General features: G+C 48.4%; 1 protein-coding gene across 3 annotated transcripts in view; it reads left to right on the top strand.

Annotated features, from left to right (window-relative positions):
- Gatad2a (GATA zinc finger domain containing 2A) overlaps positions 1-21,257 on the top strand; it is a 90,965-nt gene that overhangs the window by 51,256 nt on the left and 18,452 nt on the right. For all 3 annotated transcript variants that reach the window (XM_038325864.1, XM_038325863.1, XM_038325865.1), the window contains one exon: positions 10,929-11,186. In XM_038325864.1, coding sequence (XP_038181792.1) covers positions 10,930-11,186 — 257 coding nt within the window. In that variant the 5' untranslated portion in view covers position 10,929. The remainder of the gene's footprint in view (positions 1-10,928; positions 11,187-21,257) is intronic.

Genomic DNA, 21,257 nt, shown 5'->3' with positions numbered 1-21,257 from the left:
TCATTTGCGTGGCTGCAAGAAATGTCTAGTCAAGTATTCTCCTGGTTTTTGAATTGACTGGTCATTATGTTCTTCCTTGATGTAGGCGGAGGGGCTGTTGTGAACCCAGACATTCTAAGCAAGCTCCCTTGACTGTTTACAGCCATAAGACATTTTCCTGTCTGTAAGATGTTCTGGACATCAGGCCCTCATCAGGAGATTTTTGTCTGTTTCACCATTGGTATTTTGTTTGTTTTTTTTTGAGACAAGGTTTCTCTGTGTAGCCCTGGGTATCCTGGAACTCTCTTTGTAGACCAGACCAGGCTCTTTCCTAAATCACAGAGATTTTCCTGCCTCTGCCTCCCAAGTGCTAGGATCAAAGGCGTGTGCCACCTCTACCCAGTGCTATTAATAGTTTTTGGTTATGAGAACCTGTTGTCAACTCCAAGGATAGGAAGTTTGACTTGTGGTTTCTTTTAAGATTCTATTGACTTAGTTAGGTCTTTGATCCATTTTGAGTTGTTTCTGGTTTTTGCCTTTTTTTTTTTTTTTTTTTAAGACAGGGTTTCTCTGTGTAGCCCTGGCTACCCTCTAACTCACTTTGTAGACCAGACTGGATTTGAACTCACAGCAGTCCTCCTTTTTCAGACTCCCCAGTGCTGGGATTACCTATGTGGTAATCCACTATGCCTGGCTTGGTATTTTGAGATGCCTTGGTCTGCTGTTCAGGCTGTTTGTGGAGAACTGGGATGCAGAAATGTTGTATGGCCTTCTGGCTTCTGTGAGCTTTCAATTGTTATCTTCCTTCTTGGTGGGAAGACTCTGGCTTAGTTTATAGGAGGGGAGTGAGAGGAAGTAAGCTTGCCTCTAGTTCTTTTCTGGTTTGTGTATGGAGTGTGTATCCATTTCTAGTACCTCTTTTGTGCTGAGCGTTGTGCCTGTACTGGGCCCTGGTGACACAGAGGTGTCTCCTGTCCTGGGGAGGTGTGTGGGAGTATATAACAAATGCGCACACAGATAGAAACTGTAGGTACTGCTGAGATCTGGAGGAAGAGCCCTGTGGGCAGGAGCAGGTGTGCAGAGCTAGCTTTTCTGTTTGGGGTGCTGGGGTGTGAGATATGGAATGGTGGAAGCCACAGAGACTACAGACTTTTTAGCCAAGGCCAGGGTGGCTGCATTTTCCTCAGCATGATCTCACTGAGAATATACTCTTGTTGTTGTTTGTTTTGTTTTGAGACAGGGTTTCTCAGTGTACCCTTGGCTGTTCTGGAACTCCCCTGTAGACCAGGCTGACCTTGAACTCAGAGGTCCAGCTGCCTCCTGAGCTCTGGGACTAAAGGTGTGCTCCACCACCTTCCTGCTGAAGATGCAGTTCTTTGATTACTGTCCCTGTGACAGCTCATGTGACAGCTCAGCTCTGTAGGCTGGAGGTGGCTGCACATGTGTGTAGGGGGAGTTGGCTGCCCACAGGCTGCAAAGACGTGAGGGTTCTGACCTAATTTTTCTTTGTCATGGACTGTAGAACTGTGGCTTCAAATCTCCCATCCCCACCCTGGGCTTCCTGCAGGGGGGAGCTGCAGTCAGCAGTACCACTGTGGCAGAGGGTGCCTCTGTGAAAGGGATATGGGACACAAGTTTTTTGTTTTTTTACTATATGGGACACATTTTGGTTCCTCACTTTTTGCTTTTTGGAAATGTTTCTTCTGAACCTTTGAAGACTTTTTTTAATTTATTTATTTTATGAGCATTTGTATGTATTTCTGTGTGAGGGTATTGGTTTCCCTGAAACTGGAGTTACAGACAGATGTGAGCTGCCATGTGGGTGCTGGGAATTTTTTTTTTTTTTTGAACCAGGGCTCTCTGGAAGAGCAGCCAGTACTCTTAACCATTGAGCCATCTCTCCAGCCCCACCCCCATCCCGAAGGCTTTCTGTGCAAAATCATCTGTCTTAGGTAACAACATGGATGAAGGATCAGGCTGGAGGATTGATGGATTAGTCCTACAGGAGTGTTGGCCTTCCTATAAGGGTTATGGGCTCCATTTCATGGTGCTGGTGGTCTCTTGCTGAAGTGATAACTGTGGTCTTGGGTCACACTACAAGCACTGAGGTTTTCCTTCACATGCTGTGCTGAGCAGCAGCACATCCCTCTCCCTAGGCTGCAGGTGACCAACGCTGGACACAGCTTGAGATCGGGTGCCCTTGTGGGACCACTCCTAGCCTGGCCACAGTCAGACATGCTGGGGTGACTGAGGACTCTTGAGATGCCACGTGTTTATGTACATACTAATAAGTATCTGGAGTGCATACAATACATGTTTGTGCATGTTGAGCAAGGCTGGTTAATGTGCCGCTAACTAGGCTTTCAAGAGCTGAGGATGTAGAAGTATCTGATGTTCCTTTATTGTTTACTGTCTGTCCTGTGGAGTCTGATGCTCTTTAGACAGGCATCTTCTTGTCACTTTTGGTGTCTAGATGTAGTGAGTGCTCCTTGGTCAGGTTCTGGGAATCTTCAAGTCGTCACTGGAGGCTGACAGGTAGCTGTGGAAGCACACCCAGCCTACCCCACGGGACAGAAGCACCTGTGGATCATATGTCTTGTTTTTGTTTTTGTTTTTTTTTTAAGAGTCTGTCCCCTAGTGACTATTGTCTCACATACTGGCCAAGGTGCTCACTAGATTTAGAGTGGAGTGCTGTTACTCAACTAGGTAGGTCTAAGAGTTCTGAGAAGGGCACCAGGGCTGACTGTACCCAGTGTAGACTTTGAGGCAGTGACTTCCTTCTGGGACCTCTGTCTTTCCCTCAGGACCTTTCTGTGAGTGGAAGCCAGATGGTTCCTCATCCTCTTGATATCGGTTCCTCCCCACCCCCATACCTGCTAACCATCTTAGGGTTTCACTGGTACACATGCTCCCTTCTGAGTTTTAGATGCCCTGGAGACCTGTCCTGATCCTGTAGCTCCATCTTGCCACAGGGCCTCCATGGGCCATAGACCTCCAGACCCTTGGCTGTAGTATGTTCAGGTTTTACTGTCTCCCCATATCCTCTCAGAGTCATCCCTAGAGCCTTTGGCTGGGCTCTGCACTGGAACTAGGTTAAAGTTTCATTCTTGTCTGCAGTTGAATTTGCAGCACATCACTTCCTTGTCTGAGGGGCCTCTGTCCTTTAGAGTTCTATGTGTGTGTGAGGTTATTAGAACAGGCTGAGGCTAATCCTGTATACTGTTTTCAGAGACTTAATTAAACCTTGGGTCCTGGGTTTGGTTTGAATTTGTTGGTTGCATGTCTTTTCTGAACCCTCTGCAGATGTACTCTGGTGTGATTGGAAAAGCAGGCTGCTAACCACTCTGTTCGGGGATCCTGGAGCCGCAGTGCTGTTTGTTTTCTCTGTGTAGATCAGCCTGAAGGCTGTGGCTCATCATGGTACACAGTTTTATTTGGACACAGCCATACTCCCTGGAGTATGTATAGTCAGGACCTCAGGACAGAGTCCTCTCACAGACACCAGAGGTGCTGGACTGCTCCTGTATCCAGAATAGCTCTCAATGAAACTTACTTCCAAGTACCCAGCACAGTGCCAGCAGTGCTACCAGTGCTCATGCCCATCCCCTCCTTAGATCCCATAGCCCACCATGACACAAGCTCAGGTCTCCCCAAGGCAAGAGTTAGATACCCTGTGACATGGGTGTGGGACTTAGCTCTTGTAGCCCATTTGTCCTATTAAATGGGTCCCCATGTTTTCTGTCGTTTGAGTGGAGTTCTGAAAGGTGGTGTCTTTGACTCCTTTTACCCATAGGCTTATATTTTTCCTGCCTGATTTAACATTGTAAGTGGCTTACACTTTGTATTTCACAATTTCACATTGTAAGAGGAACACTGCAACTGTAGGTATGCCTCACACACTTAGTGGAGTTGAAATACTTTGTGTTTGCATGTCCCAGTAGAACATGTCCAGCTTTATGTGTGCTCACTCCTAAGGTGCTCCAGCTCCCTAGAACCTGCAGGGATGATTTGAGGTGTGCTTTCTGCGGGACTCTGCCTAGAGCAGCACAGACTGCAGATCTAGCATCCTCCCATTCTCTAGGTTACTCCTACCTACCTCACCCAGCTGAATCTCAGTTTTGCTCTTGTAAACTGGGGGATGGTCATCACATTCAACCTTACAGGTGGTTGGTGGAGCTGACCTGGGGATGCTACTGGTTAAGGGCTCACTGGGTGTTAGGAAGAAAACCCTGACTTCATATTAACACAAAGGAAACACTGAGTGGATGAGGCCCAAGGATCCTGTCAGCACCAACCCTAGAGAGAAGCCCACATATGCTCATTCATTTAGTGCCTGCTGGGCAGTGTGTGTGCTTCTGTGTGTGTGTGTGTGTGCTTCTGTGTGTGTGTTTTCCCCAAGCTAGGGGCACACCAAGGACACTGTCTCTTGCAGAGACAAAGTACTTTCTGAGTTGCTGTTGCCTACCTTCTTATAAACCACCTTTATGTGAAATCCTTCAGTCACTCTTTGGTGCTGGAGTTTCCCCTGGTCTGACTACCATGGCTTCTTGTCAGTGGCCTCTTCACTGATCACTCCACAGGGAGCCTTTGTTTCATTCAGAGTGGCTGCTCCACCTTCCTGGCGTCATGTGTGTACAGTAGGGGTAAGGCATTGCCTGATTGTGAAGACATGTAGTACAACTGTGGTTTATGTGTCATTTTTTACCATGCAGCAGAGGTTGCCACTGCAGGTCAATATTGGGGGAAGGAGACAATGGGAAATTGACCACTAGGCCCACCTAGAATTTGGTACCTATCACCTTATTGAGGAAACACACTTGTCCTCAGCTTGTGAGGCTCTGGGTGTTTGGCATCTGATGAGCCCTGGCATAAGTGAGGTTTTTGGGTAAGGCCATTTGACAAGGGCCAGTGTGACCCTCCAGTTGCAGTCACAGGGATCCTGCAGGAAAGGTTCTGGTCTCATCATCTCCTTGGGGCTGTGAAGGCCTAGGACAAGCTGTTGGGCTTTCATGATTTCATTTGACTTACTCATTATGTCGTATATGTAGGCATGGGCCACAGTATGCATGTATAATTTGGGAGGAGTGGTGACTTGGGGCTCGTTGGGGCATTTGTTGCTCTTCCAGAAGATCTGAATTCTGTCCCCACACCCATGTGGTTTCTTACAACCATTCATAGCTCTAGATCTCAAGTTCCAAGGTATCTGGCACCTTCATCTGACTTTTCAGGCCGGCACAATACACATACAAACATATAGTCAAAACACTCATGTAGATAAAATACTTATTTTTTTAAGTGCCTGACGTAACGGTTCATGCCTTTAATCTCAGCAGTCTGTGAGCATAGGAAGATTTATTTCTGAATTCAAGGCCAAGCTGGGCTACATAGTTAGAGACCTTGTCTCAAAAAAAGAAGTGTGTATAATTACTGTGAACTTTTTGCACTGGAGAGATGGCTCGGTTGTTAAGAGTATTGAGAGGATCTATGTCAGTACCCACATGGCAACTCACCTGTACTTAAGAATCATTCTCTCTTCTGGCCTCTGAACTTCTAGGGCACTTTACTCACATATTCACAGACACACACCTGTGTATGTAATTAATATAAGGAATAAATCAGTCTCTCTCTCTCTCTGGCTGTCCTGGAACTTGCTTTGTAGACCAGGCTAGCCTCAAACTCAGAGATCACCTGTCTCTGCCTCCCAAGTGCTGGGATTAAAGGTGTGCACCATCACTGCCCAGCTGTAATAAATCTTAAAACATTAAAAACAAACCAAAAAACAAAAACTTAAACTACAGTGTGGCTGCTCTGGAAGTCCAGTGTTGCAGGAGCACATCTCAGCGCAAGGATGCTCTGAGCCACTCTGCAGAGCTTCCCGGTGTCCAGGGAGCAGCTGCAGTTTTCATCTGAGCAGTTGCTTTTGGGTCTTTCTTGTCCTCGGCAGATAAAGCTGTGGGGTTTTGAGACAGGATCTTACGATATAGCCCTGGTAGCCATGGGACTCACCCTCTAGTTCAGGCTGGTCTCACGCTCAAAACAGTTCCCCTGCCTCAGTTCTTCTGTGATTGGGATGAGAGACTACTGGTAAGCATTTTAAAACTCTGTGTACGTACTGTTACTTAGTAACTTGATTTTTTCTCCTTCAACCTGTTTTCAGTATCCTTTCCCATATCTTGGTGAGGTAGGGTGGGGAAACCGAGCCTCCACTCTGTCCTCTGCCATGGATCACTTTTTTGTCTCCTACGTTGAATTGCCTCCTTTTTACTTGGCCTCACATAGGCCTGACAGTATTTAAAGTTTGAGACTTGGGCTTTTGGGTCTGAATTCCTTCCTGAAGAGTCCCAGCCACTCTCATTTGGATGTGTGGCAGGAAGTGACTTGAGCCCACCCAGGCAGATCTAAGTGTCTGTTCTGCTTTGAAGGAGAGAGACCTGCCTGTTACAACTTAGCTGTCTTCTTCCTTACCTCCCCCACCACATGCTTGGGGCATGGCTGTCTAGTGGCTGTGCCATGTGGTCAGAGTGGACAAGTCTTCCAAACCCTAGTTGCTGATAGGGGTGATCTGGTCTCCAGCATGGGTCACAACTCTCTGGAGAGTGCTAGCTGCTGGCCAGCAGGACTTCTTTGCCTTATGATTGGACTCTGTGTGTCCTTGTCCATGTCATTGTTTGATATGTGCAGCTGCTTTATAAGGCCTGCTTTCTTCCAGATAGGAAGTGATGTCCCTCAGAGTCCTGGGATAGAAGCTGCCATAAAGGAGGGTTCCACTGCATTAAATTGTAGTCTTAATTTTCCTTTCCCATTTCCATTGCTTGAGTAGAACCAAATAAACCAGAGTAGCCCCTTCCCTCATTGGTACTTAGCAAAACTTCGGAGCGTATCACCAGCCAGTTCTTTTTTTTTTTTTTTTTCCCTTTGAGACAGGGTTTCTCTGTAGCTTTGGAGCCTGTCCTGGAACTACTAGCTATTGTAGACCAGGCTGGCCTCAAATGCCAGCCAGTTGGTTCTTTAGAGCAAGACAGACCTGTGTTCTGTGTCATCATTCTTTCCCGCTGGGATCCTGTCCCCTCCCCCACAGTCCATCTGGAACATTTCCATCAAGACTGAGTTCTGATGCACTCCTTCCCACCTGGCCTCTGCCTCTCTGCTCACCCTAACCACCCAGACCTATCACCTGACACCCTTGGCCATTTCAGTCTTTGCCCAGCTGTGCGTTCCTGTGCATGGAGTAATCCTCAGCCCCTAGGATAACAGCTCCTCTAGTAGAGGCCCAGGGCTGCCCTTGAGGGAAAGAGAGGGAAGTGTTTGTTTCTCTCCTCCTCCTCCTCCTCCTCCTCTCCTTTCTTCATTCCCTCCCTCCATCTCTCCTCCCTTGGGGCTAAGGTTTTCCAGGTTCCAGATATCAGCTGTCAGTTTTGTCCATGTTCTACCCACTTACTGCAGCCCTCCATTCATGTCTGGGTTTCATATTTTGGAGTATTGCTAACTGAGGTTGAGCCTCCACAGTCAGGACAACAGAGTCTACCTGTTGAGTCTTGGCATGATGCTCAGTTTCAGCTTGGGGAAGCTTTTCATTCTTTTACACAATACCCAGAATGTGCACCTGCTGGCCTGGCCCCAAGTCCTTGATTTGCATGGTGTGTTACTGTGGCAGTTAGACTGTTACTTGTGTCTGTGGATTAGATTAGCAGGGGATGGTCACTGGCCCACCATCCTTAGCCTGTCTTTGGTATCTTTGCTCTAGATGACTTCTTAGAGGTCCTGGGCCCTGCTGCTGCATTTGACCTTTGGCACTTGACTTAGAGCTGGCTTCTTGCCCAAGGTCCTCCCTTCAGTTGTGTTGTGGCATTTTTACTGAATGGAAGCAGCCTCCAGGTAGCAGTTAATGGTGTTTGTGCTGCCTCAGAGGCCTACTTTTGGTATACAACAAGGACTCAAGCCCTTTGGTCTGAGGGCTGGCAGATGCACCCATGTAGGACTCTTGCTGAGGGAGCCCTTTGCTGTACTCCACCTACCCACTAACCTTCAGGCTCCACTGGTGGTTGCTAGGATTGCTGCATGTGCAGGTATGAGGCCCAGTCCTGGATGTTGGGAGAGAGCAGGGAGACTCTTGCTCTCAGTGTTCTACCCCCCTCCTTGGTAACTGGATGGCCCTTGTGACCTTTGTATCTCTACCCTTAAAATGACCATCATTTCCTGTGCTGCTGCATGCAGTCAGTGGCTGGTGAGACCCATTCCCCTCAACAGGCCTGTGGTAGTTACTCTGGGGCAGCATTCTTTTTCCTCTCTAGGAATTTTAAAACACACCCTTATTTACCCCTTTCTCTGCCTCTTAGAATGCTTCCTAAGAGGTTAGTTTCTTCCTGTCCACTTTGTGCCTGCAGCACTGGTCCCAAGGAGACCTTGGTTCTGTTGACCTTGGTGGGTAGGGCTCTTACCACAGAATATCACGGTGGGCTGGATTGGTCACTCTTCAAGGACACAGCTTTGGAGGCTCAGCCCCTAGTGGAGAGGGCACACCCTGCTTGGGACCTCTGTGTGAGTTCTCTCCTCTCCAGCTCTGCTTGTCTTTCTGGAGTGGGCAGGCAAATCCCAAGCATCCTCTCTCCTGCCGTTACCCAGCCCATCCTGAGGTCGGCTCAAGGTGGACTCCTTGGATCCTGGATCCTTGGATCCTGTTCAAGTTCTGAGCAGGTAACTGTCTCTATCTCCATTTGATTGTGTGTGGGGTGTCCTAGAAACATAGAGAACAGTTTCCTCAACTCCTGTTAGACCCTTGCTTTTCCTCAGCCACTTATTTGTTTATTTATGTGTTTATTTGTGAGTTTTCGAGGCAGGGTTTCTCTGTAGCTTTAGAGAACTCGCTCTTAGACCAGGCTGGCCTCGAACTCACAGAGACCCAATTGCCTCTGCCTCCCGAGTGCTGGGATTAAAGTTGCTCCACCACTGCCCGGCGGCTCCTTAGTGGTTTCTTAGCAACGAGGAAGTGAGGCAGTGGGGTGGAGAAGGTGGACTTCAGATAGGGTGTCTAGTGTATTCAGATGAACTAAGAGATTCTGAGGCTAAGGCCTGAGGCTGCCCTAGGAAAACCCTGCCTGCCTGCAACAGAGTTGTGGTGGTGGAGTGTGAGGGCAGAGCCAGGCGTAGAGCTTCACTCTTGTTCGTCTTTTGAAACAGGGTTTCTTTCTGTAGCCCTGACAGTCTTGGAACTCACTCTGTAGACCAGGCTGGCCTTGAACTCACAGAGATCCACCTGCCTCTGCTCCCTGAGTGTGGGGATTAAAGATGTGTGCCACCACTGCCCTTCGAATTTCACTCTTGAGAGTCATAATGTTCCCCCAATTCCCATATGCTTTTCTTGTCAGAGGTCCTAGGCTCCCATCTTTCCCTGTCCAGGCCTGGGCGTGCTTGAATCCTGTCTGAGGATGCTGCCAATCTGCCTCCTCACTTGTTCTAGAATGCAGCAGCTCTGCTTCAGGCAGCTCCGATGCCCCAGGGCAGTGACTTGTTGGCTTTCACAGGGAGACCAGATTGTAGCAGGTTTGACAGGGTTTATTGTGCTGGAGGAACAGCGGGACTAGAGGTGCTGGTGGGGCGGAAGCGGGGGATGTGCCCTGGTGTCTGGGGGAGGGTATTGGGGTGCAGGTTGGAGTGACAGGAGAGTTGGGGGCAGATTGCAATCCACTCTGGACTGAGTCATGTTAGGGTTAAAGCATCAGCCTTGTCTAGGTAGTGCTGAAGAGGAGTTCCTTGGTCTTCTGAGGTGGGGCAGGGAACCTTCTGGGTCTGTGAAGAGGGCGACTGGATAGGGGAGGGGGATATGACACTCTGGTTTGACCATGGGAGCACATCCTTGATATGATGCCACCAGTCTCCCAGAACCTGGAAGGGGCTTCCAGAACTGACTTTGTCCAGGACAGGCCTTCCCTACCATATTTGCCTGTGGGGGAACTGAGGCATCTGGCATCAAGGATGTAGAATCAGAGGGTTTTCCCATCAAGCCTCCTGGAGGTGTAAGCTGAGGTTCTCTGCAGGGCTATACTCTGGGTGCCAGATGTCCCATGAAAACCGTTCCTTGGATCCTGCCAAAGCTCAGCCAATTTTTTTTCCTGTCCTTAGTGAAATCTGGTTCTCTCTGACGTTACCTAGTCTGGTGTCCTGTAATGTTAAGACCTGGGTTCTGAGCGGCCCCTTTAAGAGCATCTTGTCCCAGACCCTGCTGTGGAATGCCAGTAAGCTGTCCTCCTGTCTCTGCTAGGGTTAACAACACTTCACTTCAGCTGTGTTGTCTGGAACCAGTTCAGACTGGTTTTCTAGAAAGTGCTTTGTCTCTCTGACTGAATCCTAGGAAGGGTCATGTGGAGCCCAGTGATGTCATGGGATCAAAAACTGACTCAGCGGTTTTGTTTTTTGTTTTCCTTTTTCTTTAAATCAAGATACGTGTGTGCCACAGGGCCATGGTGGTGGCATGCTGGGATGGACCAGTCTGTATTCTGCTCAGTGTATGTCTGCCAAACAAAGAGCTTAATGTGACTCTCACTTCTGGCTCCCTGGAGGGGAACTGCAGAGGGGAGCTCAGGCACATAGCACCTTAGGTCACTGCTGTCCATGTTTCCCATATATCATTGCAATACAGGTGGTAGGCCCCTGGGCTGGTTTTCAGGCCCACAATTGGCACCCTTCTTCCACAGAAGGACCCTGCCCAGTAACAGCTGTTACTGCTTTTTTCCCATTTGGACTCCTTGTCTTCTCAGAAATTGCCACACCCCAGAGGCCTGTGGACCTTCTGCTCAGCCATCCTGAGGGTGTGAAGAAAGTATGTGGTCCTGTTCTTGTCCCTTCTCCAACCAACCTCCTCTGTGAGGAAAACCAAGCCACTCTTCAGACTTTAAGAAGGGTCTGCTTCTCTGTGCCTGGTTCAGATGTTGTGTCCTTCCTTTCACATACAGAATGAGTGAAGAAGCATGTCGAACCCGCAGTCAGAAGCGAGCCCTTGACCCCGACCTCACAGAGGATGATGTGGAGAGCAAGAAAATGAAAATGGAGAGAGCACCATCAGAGCTGACCGTGGACGGAGACACCAGGGGGATGCCTGAGCCAGGTGTGGGCCCAGCCCAGGGGTTGCTGAAGACAACAGAGACCACGGCCACAGGATCAGGCGAAGGGCTGGTAGGAGATGGGCCTGTGGACATGCGCACCTCACACAGGTGAGTGAGAAGAGCCAGTGGACTGGGCTGGAGCCTAGCAGAGGCTAGGTGCAGGGGCAGGGTGTCCCTGAGTCCTAGGCTGGGACGCCATCAGTGGCAAGTCCTTGAGTCCTAAGGAGGAAGTCCTCTGCTGTCAATGGGCCTGCCACTTCTGGGGTTCCTTTGATGTGAGTGCCCAGGGAGGCCAGGCTTCTGCCATTTGCTCTGTGGGTCTCTCCTGATCATCACTAATTACTTCAAGGGAACTTTGTAAGTGCTCAGACTTTGTGACACGCACAGGTGAAAGCCTGAAGGAAGTCAGACTCAACCTCCTACCATGTCTTTACTCGGAAACCTTTGTTTCCAACACCTGCATTACCCTTTCTTCAGAACACTCTAGGATCGAGCATTTACCCCAGATTACACTGAGGGCACAGCCTCCCACCCTGTGATGAACTCCCCTGACCCCCTTTTCTGCCCACTGGGATCCTGTACCTTGAGGATCCCAGCCTGCCTCAAAGTTTACCCACTGAGGGCCAGCACTGGTGGGGTGCAGGAAGTTGGTTCTCCACATGTTCCCTGTAGTACACAGGGATTTCAGTCTGTCAGCAATGTGAGTGTTGGGACCCTGACGGCTTCCATATTGGCCAGTGCTTCTTAGAATCCTGACAACTTAGAGGTTAGTGGGAAAGTCCAGCCTCCCTTCTATTGAGAACACTTTGTGAATTTGCCAATAGGAAGGCTTTTCTCATCTGGGCAAATGTGGCAGGATATGCCTCTCTAGGAGTTGTAGACAGGAAGATAAGGAGTCCAGGCAAGGTTATTCTGAGCTGCATGTGGAGTTGGAGGCCAGCCTGAGATACACAGGGTCCTGTCTTGCCCACAGTCCTCTTACTCCCTGGAAAACTTGTCTCTCTTTCTGACTGCTTTCTGCTTAGCCTCTTCTAAACCTAAGGGTTTATTTTAAAATAAGTCAAAGTGATAGACTTGGGCTCCTTTTCTCCTGACTTTCTGGGTCCACAGCCTTCTGGCGAGACTTCTGATGGATGAGTTCCCAAAGCCAAGAGGGGAGGGAGTAGGTTCTTTGGGGTATGCCAGATCTGTTCCATACTTTGTCCACTGTGGCCTGGTCCTCTGTGGGGGTGGCTGGTGAAATCCAAAGTTGAATGTTAAGGAGTGAAAGAGCCCCTCTTCAGTTGCTGAAGCCCAGGGCTATGCCAGGCCTCTGAACCTGGGGCCCTCCCTGGGCTGATTTGTAAACTGTCCCCTGAAGCTGCTTAGGGTGCTTTCTTATGACACGTAAGGAAGCAGGGAACATATCACCCAGATACCCTGGAGTGAGAGTAGCCTAGAGAGTAGAGACCCCAGGGCTCGAGCTGGTACAGGTGTAAGAGTGGAGAAGAAACCCAACCCTGCAGGTCAGTGGACAGATTAGGGGCCAGGTCACATGCTCTCCCTGGGCAGAGCATCCCAGCCACATTTTCTGGTGAAATAGTCACGCTGCCTTGCAGGTTGATGAAGTGACAGGAAATGTGCTCTCAGTGGCAACCTCTGTAGTATGGGGGCAGTCTGAAGGGAAGAGCCCTGGTTTCTGAGTTTGATCTTCTTTGGGGTGTCCGGCCAGGGTCACCTTTAGTGACTTCCTCCAGCACTGTGTGTATTATGTTAGTGTCAGGCAGGACTTGAGTTCTGTGTCGACTCATGTAGTGAGTGCATCCACCCAGAGTAGTGAGGGTGAGGTATTCTTGCTTTGGCCTCATCATACCTGTATGTAGAGAATAATTTATCAGATGCTTACAGACAGAGCTTTGCAGACTTAGTGTCACTCATTACCTTGTTCAACTGGAAAAAATACTTTTAAGTTGAACATTTCTAGACCAATATGGCTGTTAATTTCCATACAGCTTAGCCTGGTAAACTGACACACTTTTCCGAGGTTGATAAGACAAAGCTAGTTTCTAAAATTCAAATCATCCAAGTAAAGATGCATAGGCAGAACAATTTGTTGCCACAGCTTTCCAGATTCTGCAGTCAGGTGAGCCAAAGAGACTGATCTAGAGGTGTCCAGGTGCACCTCAACTGTGAACTGTGCCAAAAGAAGTGAGTTTTTATTTTTTTCTTTTGGGTCTTACTGGTAGACCTGACTGACCTGGAACTATGGATGTAGACTAGGCTAGCCTTGAACTCTTAAAGAGATCCATCTTCCTGCCTTTGCCTCCCATTGCTGGTTTTAAGATGTGTGCCAAACATGCCTGTGTCCTTTAAGGGTTTTTTGTTGTTGTTGTTGTTGTTGTTGTTAACTTGTGGGTGGCGGGAGGGTGCGTGGGCATCGGGGAATCTGTGTGCGTGTGGAGGCTAGATGTCAGCTGCAGGTGTCACTCAGGAGCTGTCTGCCTCACTTTTTGAAACCCTGTCTTTCACTGAGCCAAGGCTTGACAGTTTGGTCAGACTGCTTGGAAAGTGAGCCCCAGAGACCCATCTGTCTCTCCATGTCCCCAGTCCTGAAATTTTACAGGTGCCACCAAGTCCTGCTATTTATGTGGGTACTTGGGTGAAGCCATCTCCCCAATGCCTGCTCTGTAGATTTGAAAAGTGTGTGCTGCCAGGTCCTTGGTCCATACCAGGACATGAATATGGGTCGTACTCTGGAGGGGGAGGGCACCATTGCCCTCCAAGGTTATGTCGTCCCAGAGGTTGGACAGCTTAGCTTCCAGATGATTAGCTTTGTTTGTATGTCTGTTCTTGTGTCTCCTGGCTTTCATTCCATGTTGTGAGATTCATGTGCACTGCTTCATAGCACAGACGGTGCCCTCTGTCCTTACGGGTTCCATACTAATGACTAGCCAATCACAAATAATGAGTGGGCTGGGGAGGGTGTGGCCTAGTAGTAATACATTTCTCACTGCTATGACATAATGCCTGAAGCTGCTGAAGGAGAGAAAAGCTTAGTGGTTGATGGTTTGAGGCTATAACCCGTTGTGGCAGGGGAGGGATGAGTTGGGGGGAGGCTGCTGGTTAGTTCCTTGCCACTTATCCCTGAAATAATCACATGGAAACCATAATATTTAAACCACTGCTTGGCCCATTAGCTCTAGCTTCTTACTGGCTAACTCTTACATATTAATTTAATCCATCTTCATTAATCTGTGTATCGCCACTTGGCAGTGGCTTACCGGCTTACATGTCTGACTCTGGTGGAGGCTCCATGACTTCTCTGACTCCACCCTTCTTCCTCCCAGCATACAGCCTAGCTTTCCGGCCTAGTTCTGTTCTTCCCTGCCATAGGCTCAAAGCAGTTCTTTATTCATTAACCAATAAAAGCAACACACAGACAGAAGGACCTCCCACACCACGGATGGAGGCAGGAGCCTGTGGCAGCTGGTCAATAACATTGTTTCTGTGATCAGAAAGCAGAGACTGTTGAATACTGCTGGTATGCAAATCGTGTCTTCCTTTTTATGCAGAATTGGACTACGTTCATTCACAGTGACCTAGAGGTGTGTCTTTTAGGTGATTGTAAATTCCATATAACCATTGCAGGTAGAGCACAGAGCCATGAGTTGAGTGCCCAGCACCAAAAAGAAAGGGGTGTAGGATTTGTGCTTATGCTAAACATGTAAGAACTTTCTGTTTGCTAGTGCCTAAGCGCTGTGGCATGCCTGCTTGCAGCATTCACAGTAAGTCAGCTATTTTGAATGATGTACAATATAACGTGTCGTATTCTGGGCAAACATTCATACCATGTTGCACCAGAGGCTGGAACATCTCAGAACTGGGGAGCAGAGAAGGCCTGGGATAACCAGCCAGTGATACCAAGGGTTTTGACTTTATGCTTCATTGTGTGTATGTATGTTTGTCAGTGTGTATGCCCAAGAAGGAGTGTCAGCTTACTGAAGCTGGAATCCCAGCCATCAGGCACGTGAACTGCCTCATGTGGGTGCCAGGAATTGAACTCCTGTCCTCTGCAAGAGCAGTATGTACTCTTAACCACTGAGCCATTTCTCCAACCTGCTTCTAGAATTCTAATTGGCTCTTTTTCAAAACTTCTCTTTGTCTCATGCTCCCATCATGGACATTTTGAAGGCTAGGGTAGGATCTGGTGGTGGCAGAGACATGGGATTTCTGTTTTCTTTGAGGGTGGACTGAGATCACAAATTAATGTCTCTGTGGATATGTGTGTGTATCATTGTAGCCAGGTGACTTAGAACATGGGTGGCAGATACAGTGGTGGGGTCAGTGCTCTATACCCCTTCTTCCACTCTAAAGTTTTTCTGGCCGTTTCCTAGTGTCTTTTATATTTGTAATAAATTGAGAATAGAGGGCAGTTTGGGATTATGACTGAAGAAAGCATCAAATCTCCTTCCCAAAAGGCAGTGGGTGGCACAGTGAGACAGAAACTACACTCCTCAGCCTGCCACTGTTTCTCTTTAAGTGACACCCCATAGGTTCAAGGAAAGAGATAGATACCAAGCAAACAACGGAGCCCTGGGTGAGTTCATGAACGAAGAAGTTTGGAGACAGAAACTGTTATCTTATAGGATTGCCAAGTGAGAGATGAGGGTGGGGGCTCTCACTGTGTAGTTGAGGCTGGCCTACAGCACACAGAGATTCTCTTCCTCTCTGTTTTCTGAATGCCAGGGTTAAAGATGTATGCCAGCCTAAAGAGGGATGTTTTATAAGATAAGGAAGAAATCAGTCACCAGCACATGTGCATCTGACCACAGCTCTGAATGCCCGAGCCTAGACCATCAAGATTCATGTTAGAAGTAGATGATTCTTGGACTGGTGAGATGGTTCAGTGGGTAAAAGCACTTGCCACTCAAGCCTGACAACCTGAGCTTAAATCTGCAGAACCCATATAAAGGTGGAAGGAGTGACCCAGCTTCACAAAACTGTCCTCTGTCCTCCACATGCACGGCGTGGCATGCACTTCTCCCTGACCGTGCACAAACACAATGGTAGTATTTTAAAGAACAGAAGGTTGCTGATGTTATGGTTTACTCTCGGTACATGGTAAGGCAACTAGACACAGTCACCAAGGTTGATAGATCCACTGTTGACCCATTCAGCCTGACTGACATCTGCATAAGTGTGCATTGAACATTTCTCTGGGTTAGCTGTAATAAAGATGACAATGGTCAGTATTAGTAATGATGTGTAGAAACCAGAGCCTCTTGTATGTGCCCCTGGTCAGAGGGTAAAGTAGCACTAGCAACCATTTTTCTCCAAATCTAGACAAGAAGACATGACTGAGGAAAAATGGAATCCCTTCCCTTGTCACACAGGGGAACTCAGATGTCCTTAGCCCCAGCAGTAGGGCACATGCCAGCCCCAGGGGAGATAACCAGGTGTCTGTAAGCAAGTTACTAGTCACAGGAAGGAAGTAGAGAACATTCTAAGACACAGATGAACTGTAGCTGATCATGCTAAAAGGGCCATGGCAGACCCCAGTGACTGACCATACATAATTAATTTAGAGGACATGGCCAAGGAAAGGTATGCATGAGACCCCCTGGGTTCCATCTCCAGCACTGAGAACAAAAGGAGGAAAAGAATTAGAGCTAAAGTCCACAAAATGACCCAGTGGATAAAGAAAGTGGCTTGCCACCCTGTCTGATAAACTGAGCTTTAGGATCCGCGTGAAAGGAGAAAACTAACCCCATTCTTACAGGCTGTCCTCTCAACTCCATGTGTAGGCTGTGTCACATGTGTGTCCTAGACACACAAAGCACAGTGCAACTTAAAAATTTAGACTAAGATCTGGAAAGGAAGGCATGGATAGCTGTGTGGGACCAGGTGGAAGAGCAGTGCAAAGGGGACATCTCTGAATTGTACTTTTTATTGTAGAGTCTCATGTAGTTTAGGCTGCCTCCAAAATCCTTATCCTCCTGCTTCCATCTCCTGAATGCTGAGATTACAGATGAGTGCTTCCACGCTAAATAGTACTGTTAATGACACTGAGCTTTTCCCTCCATGTAGATGTTTTAGAAGCAAGCAGGGTTTAGCATTCTTGCTCATTGGTGAAGCCCTCCCTTTTTGTGTACAAGGCCATGTGTTCTACTTCTAATACTGAAAAAATAAATAAATGGAAGTTTAAATTCTATTGCCTGTAAACATATTCATGGAAACAGAATTCACAGAGGTTACCCCAGGGTTGTGTGTCTTTTTCTGCAAGACACAGTCTCAACCATGAGATTGTGGGCATGTGCTGCCCTCCCTGGCCTGAACCTCTGGCCAAGACTGAGCTGGTGCGGACAGAGGAAGTTGATTGCTGCCCTACACCCCACCCCCTCCCAGTCTAGATCTTGCTGCTTAGCTCCAGCTGGCCTTGTACTCCTCACCATCCTCTTCCTCTCCTTCCCCAGGGCTGGGATGATAGGTGGGCCAGCATGCGAGACTTGTTTGAATCTTTTCTGTGTGGCATTATCTCCTTGGACTGCTGCAGGGTGAGTCCTGTGCATGGTGCTGTTCTTAGATAAGAAGGCAATGTTGGCAGTAATGGCTTGCTCAAAGTCAAGACTGTCTCCATGCCTTCATTTACCCTGAGAGGACTGTAGGGTCTGTGTTTGGTCAAGTTGGTCTTGGGAATCCAGTGTCTGCTGGCACCTGCCCTTTAGGTAGCTTGTGTCCCCCATCCTTCCCCACCTCTTTTGTGTGTTGGTGGCTTGCTTACTGCAGGATGGAGTGAGAACAGGCTGTGACATACTTTGAGCCAACTTGGGGGCCCTCAACCTTTGGGAACTTGAAGTTGAGCTGGTAGAGCTGTTTCAGTCTTTGGATTGTGGAGTTCAGATCCCTGGTGTGGCACTGTAGTCTCTAATAAGCCAGGGCACCAGAAGGGCACTGGTGCCGTGTCCTTCATGACAGGATCACTGAGAGAACACTGAAAGACAATAGCACATATGTAGAAACCTGTGGCACTGGGGCATAACACACCCACCAGTGCTTCTGTGTCCTCCACAAAAGCCAAGTAGCTTTGAGAGTGTGGGCATAGGGGCAGGGTGGGCGGCCTTGCCTCTGTGTAGAGATGGGGCAGGCCTCAAAACACATATACAGTTGCAAGACAAGCAGGCCAGGTCCCTACTGCAATGCTTTTTACTAGTGGCTGTTTGGGGCAGAGGGTAAAAGTAACTCTGAAATGGCCACCCCATAAAGAGGCCGTGCCAGCTATTGATCTGCAAGTCACAATGAAGAAAGGGCCTGGCATGCAGTATGCCTTTAATACCAGCACTCGAGTTAAGGAGTTAGAGACCAGCCTACTCTACATAGAGAGTTCCAAGCTAGCTGGGGCTACACAGTGAGACCCTATCTCAAAAAAAGAAAAGAAAAGAGAAAAAGAAGAAAGGTTTAAGGCTAGGGAGATAGTTTGGTGCATAAATCGCTTGCTGCATAAGCTTGAGGACCAAAGTTTGGATTCCTCAGAACCCATGTGAAAGCTGGGGCAGGACATACAACTGCCTGTAACTCCAGCACTCAGCAAGCAGAGATGGGCTCTCCAAGGCAAGCTGGCTGTCTAGACCAGAGGAGTCTGAGTTGGCAGATAGGGGTTTGTTCAGCAAGACATCCTGCAGCAAGTGGAGAATTGTAACACGAACGGGGCCTGCTTGTTGGGGTTTCTGTCCCGCCCAGTACACCACAGCCGCCCAATACCCCACAGCCGGCAAGCCCCAAAGAAATAACACAGAGATCTCTGTAAGTTATAAAGCTGATTGGCCCATTAGCTCTAGCCTCTTACTGGCCAACTCTCACATCTTGATTAACCCATTTTTCTGATCTATTTTAGCCATGTGGCTCAGTACCTTTTCCAGTGGGGCAGATCACATCCTGCTGCTTCGGTGGTCTGGGCAGGAGTGGGAGGAATCAGCTTCCTCCTTCCCAGAATTCTCCTGTTCTCATAGTATCATTTCTACTTTCTGTCTGGTTTTTACACCTATACTTCCTGCCTGGCCAATCAGTGTCTATTTAAAACATAATTGACAGAATACAGACAATTCTCCCACACCAGAGAATCATCAAGGAAGACACTCTTCAGTAAACTCTAGGCCTTCACATCCGTGTGCATGCATACCACAGCTGCATGAACACCACAGGTGAACATACACAGAGGAAAGGCCTACTCATGCTGTAGGGATGTGGTTGTGTTCTGGAACCCAATGCCTTTGGGCTTGTGGTGAAGCCACGTGTGGTGGGAGTGTAGGTAGAGGAAGCTGCCCAGCTCCTGGGGCTGGCAGAGACAGGAGTCCATAGTTGTCTTTGTGGGTACATAACACATGGCTTCTGTTGAATGCCTGCCGTCTGGGCAGAGCCTCTCCTAATTCCGCCCTGTGATGAGTTCTAACAGGCACGTGCTCTTTACTCAGCAAGGTAAAAGCCATATCACCCAGAGCCTCTCCTGAAGAGCCTGGGTGTCACGCACGCCTACCCTCCCTGTGCTCTGGTGTCCTTGGCACAACATTGGTATGTGGTGTTGGTTGAGTTCTACAGCCCCCACTCTTCCTTTCATGGGCTCTGATTTGGGCCGAACACTGCTTTGCCTGCCACATGAATGTTTCATGTGGACAGTGACCAGCTTTGCCCTTGCTTCATGCCCAGCAGCTGATGGCAGGCTCCTGAGGTTCGTGCAGTTCTATTATGTTAAAGAACCTGAAGGCTTTCTTCTCAAAATGTCCGGGTTTTTAGTATATGTGGCAGCTTATTCCTTAGGACTCTGCCACTAGGTCCCTGACCTGCATCTGTGCCAGGTCCCCCTCTGTCACCTTACCCCTCTAATGGAAGCATAAATCTAGGTCTGTGAGAGAAAGTTGACTGCCCATAAGCTGCATTTGGTGGTGACAGCTTGGTCATTATCTTCCCCAGAATGCAGACTAGGCCTGCCAGCTGTCTGCTGGAATGTATTCTGAATAAACACCTGTGGTCCAGAATGTTGGGTGATGACTTAGGATACAGCCTTAGCATATGTATGTGTGGTCCTTGTCCTCGATTTTTAAGGACAGGGTTTCTCTGTATAGCCCTTGCTGGACCAGGCTGGCCTCGAATTCAGAGATCTGCCTCCCAAGTGCTAGAATTAAAGGTGTGTGCCACCACTGCCCGGCCTTTTTTTTAGACTTGTTTGCATGTGTATGTGCATCATATATATGTATGTGCCTGGTGCCCGTGGGGGCTAGAAGAGTATATCAGATCCCCTGTAACTGGAGATATGCAGGTGGTTGTTAGCTGCCTTGTGGTTGCTGGGTACCCAACCCAGATTCTCTGAAAGATCGAGTACTCCTAACCTCTGAGCTGTCTCTCTAGTCCCATCAGTTGCTTTTTAATTGGTAGCTTTTTTTCCTGACCCAGTGTCCTGGTAGAAGAGTGGAATAAAAAAGAGTCTTTAGTATACACAGCAGGGAGAAGCAAGAGTGGGTACCAGGATCTTACAGGATTTGATGGCCCAAGTGCAGCAGAGAGAATCATACCAGAAGACCCTGTTCTACCTCTGAAAGGGCTCTTTAGAAAAAGAGTGGCAGGCCTTCTGGGAAGGGTTCTGTGTTATATTTTGATATTGTCATGAAGATAACTCATGGTGACAGTCTGTGAAGAGGAGGGTCTGGGAGCCCTGCTGTGATTGGTTCCACATGGCCTTGCTTCATGCCTCCCTTCAGAGTCCTGTTGTCTCTGTCTCACCACAGTGCTGAAGGGACAAGCGTGTGAGTTTCTGAAAGTAAGAGATTAGAGAGGGATGTGCCCAGACACCTGAGGGAGGAAGGACATGCTGAGTTCCCTGAGGCTGAGGTTCAGGCAGGTGTCATGGCAACATGCAAGGCCCTCAGGAGTGGGAGACAGTGAGGTGGTGTTTAGTGGCTGGAGAGATGGGAGACATGCCAGTAATTGCTGTCTGTTCACATTCTTCATTCCCAAGCCATAGGCTGACTGTGTGCTCGTGTTCTGTTTGGAAGACTTAGTAGGTTTGCACAGAGAGGCTGCATTATTTAATCTCTGTACTGTTCCAGTTTTAGTGTAAGTGCCACCAAAGCAAGTACTTGAGACAAGGTTTCATGTAGCTCAGGCTGGCTTTACTAGCTGAGGAGGGCCTTGAACTTGGGATCTGTTTCT

This window comes from Arvicola amphibius, chromosome 4, assembly GCF_903992535.2.
Source record: "Arvicola amphibius chromosome 4, mArvAmp1.2, whole genome shotgun sequence".
In the NCBI taxonomy this organism is placed as follows: domain Eukaryota; kingdom Metazoa; phylum Chordata; class Mammalia; order Rodentia; family Cricetidae; genus Arvicola; species Arvicola amphibius.
The sequence above is the reverse complement of the archived record's forward strand: the minus strand, read 5'-3'. Positions and strand labels throughout refer to the sequence as shown.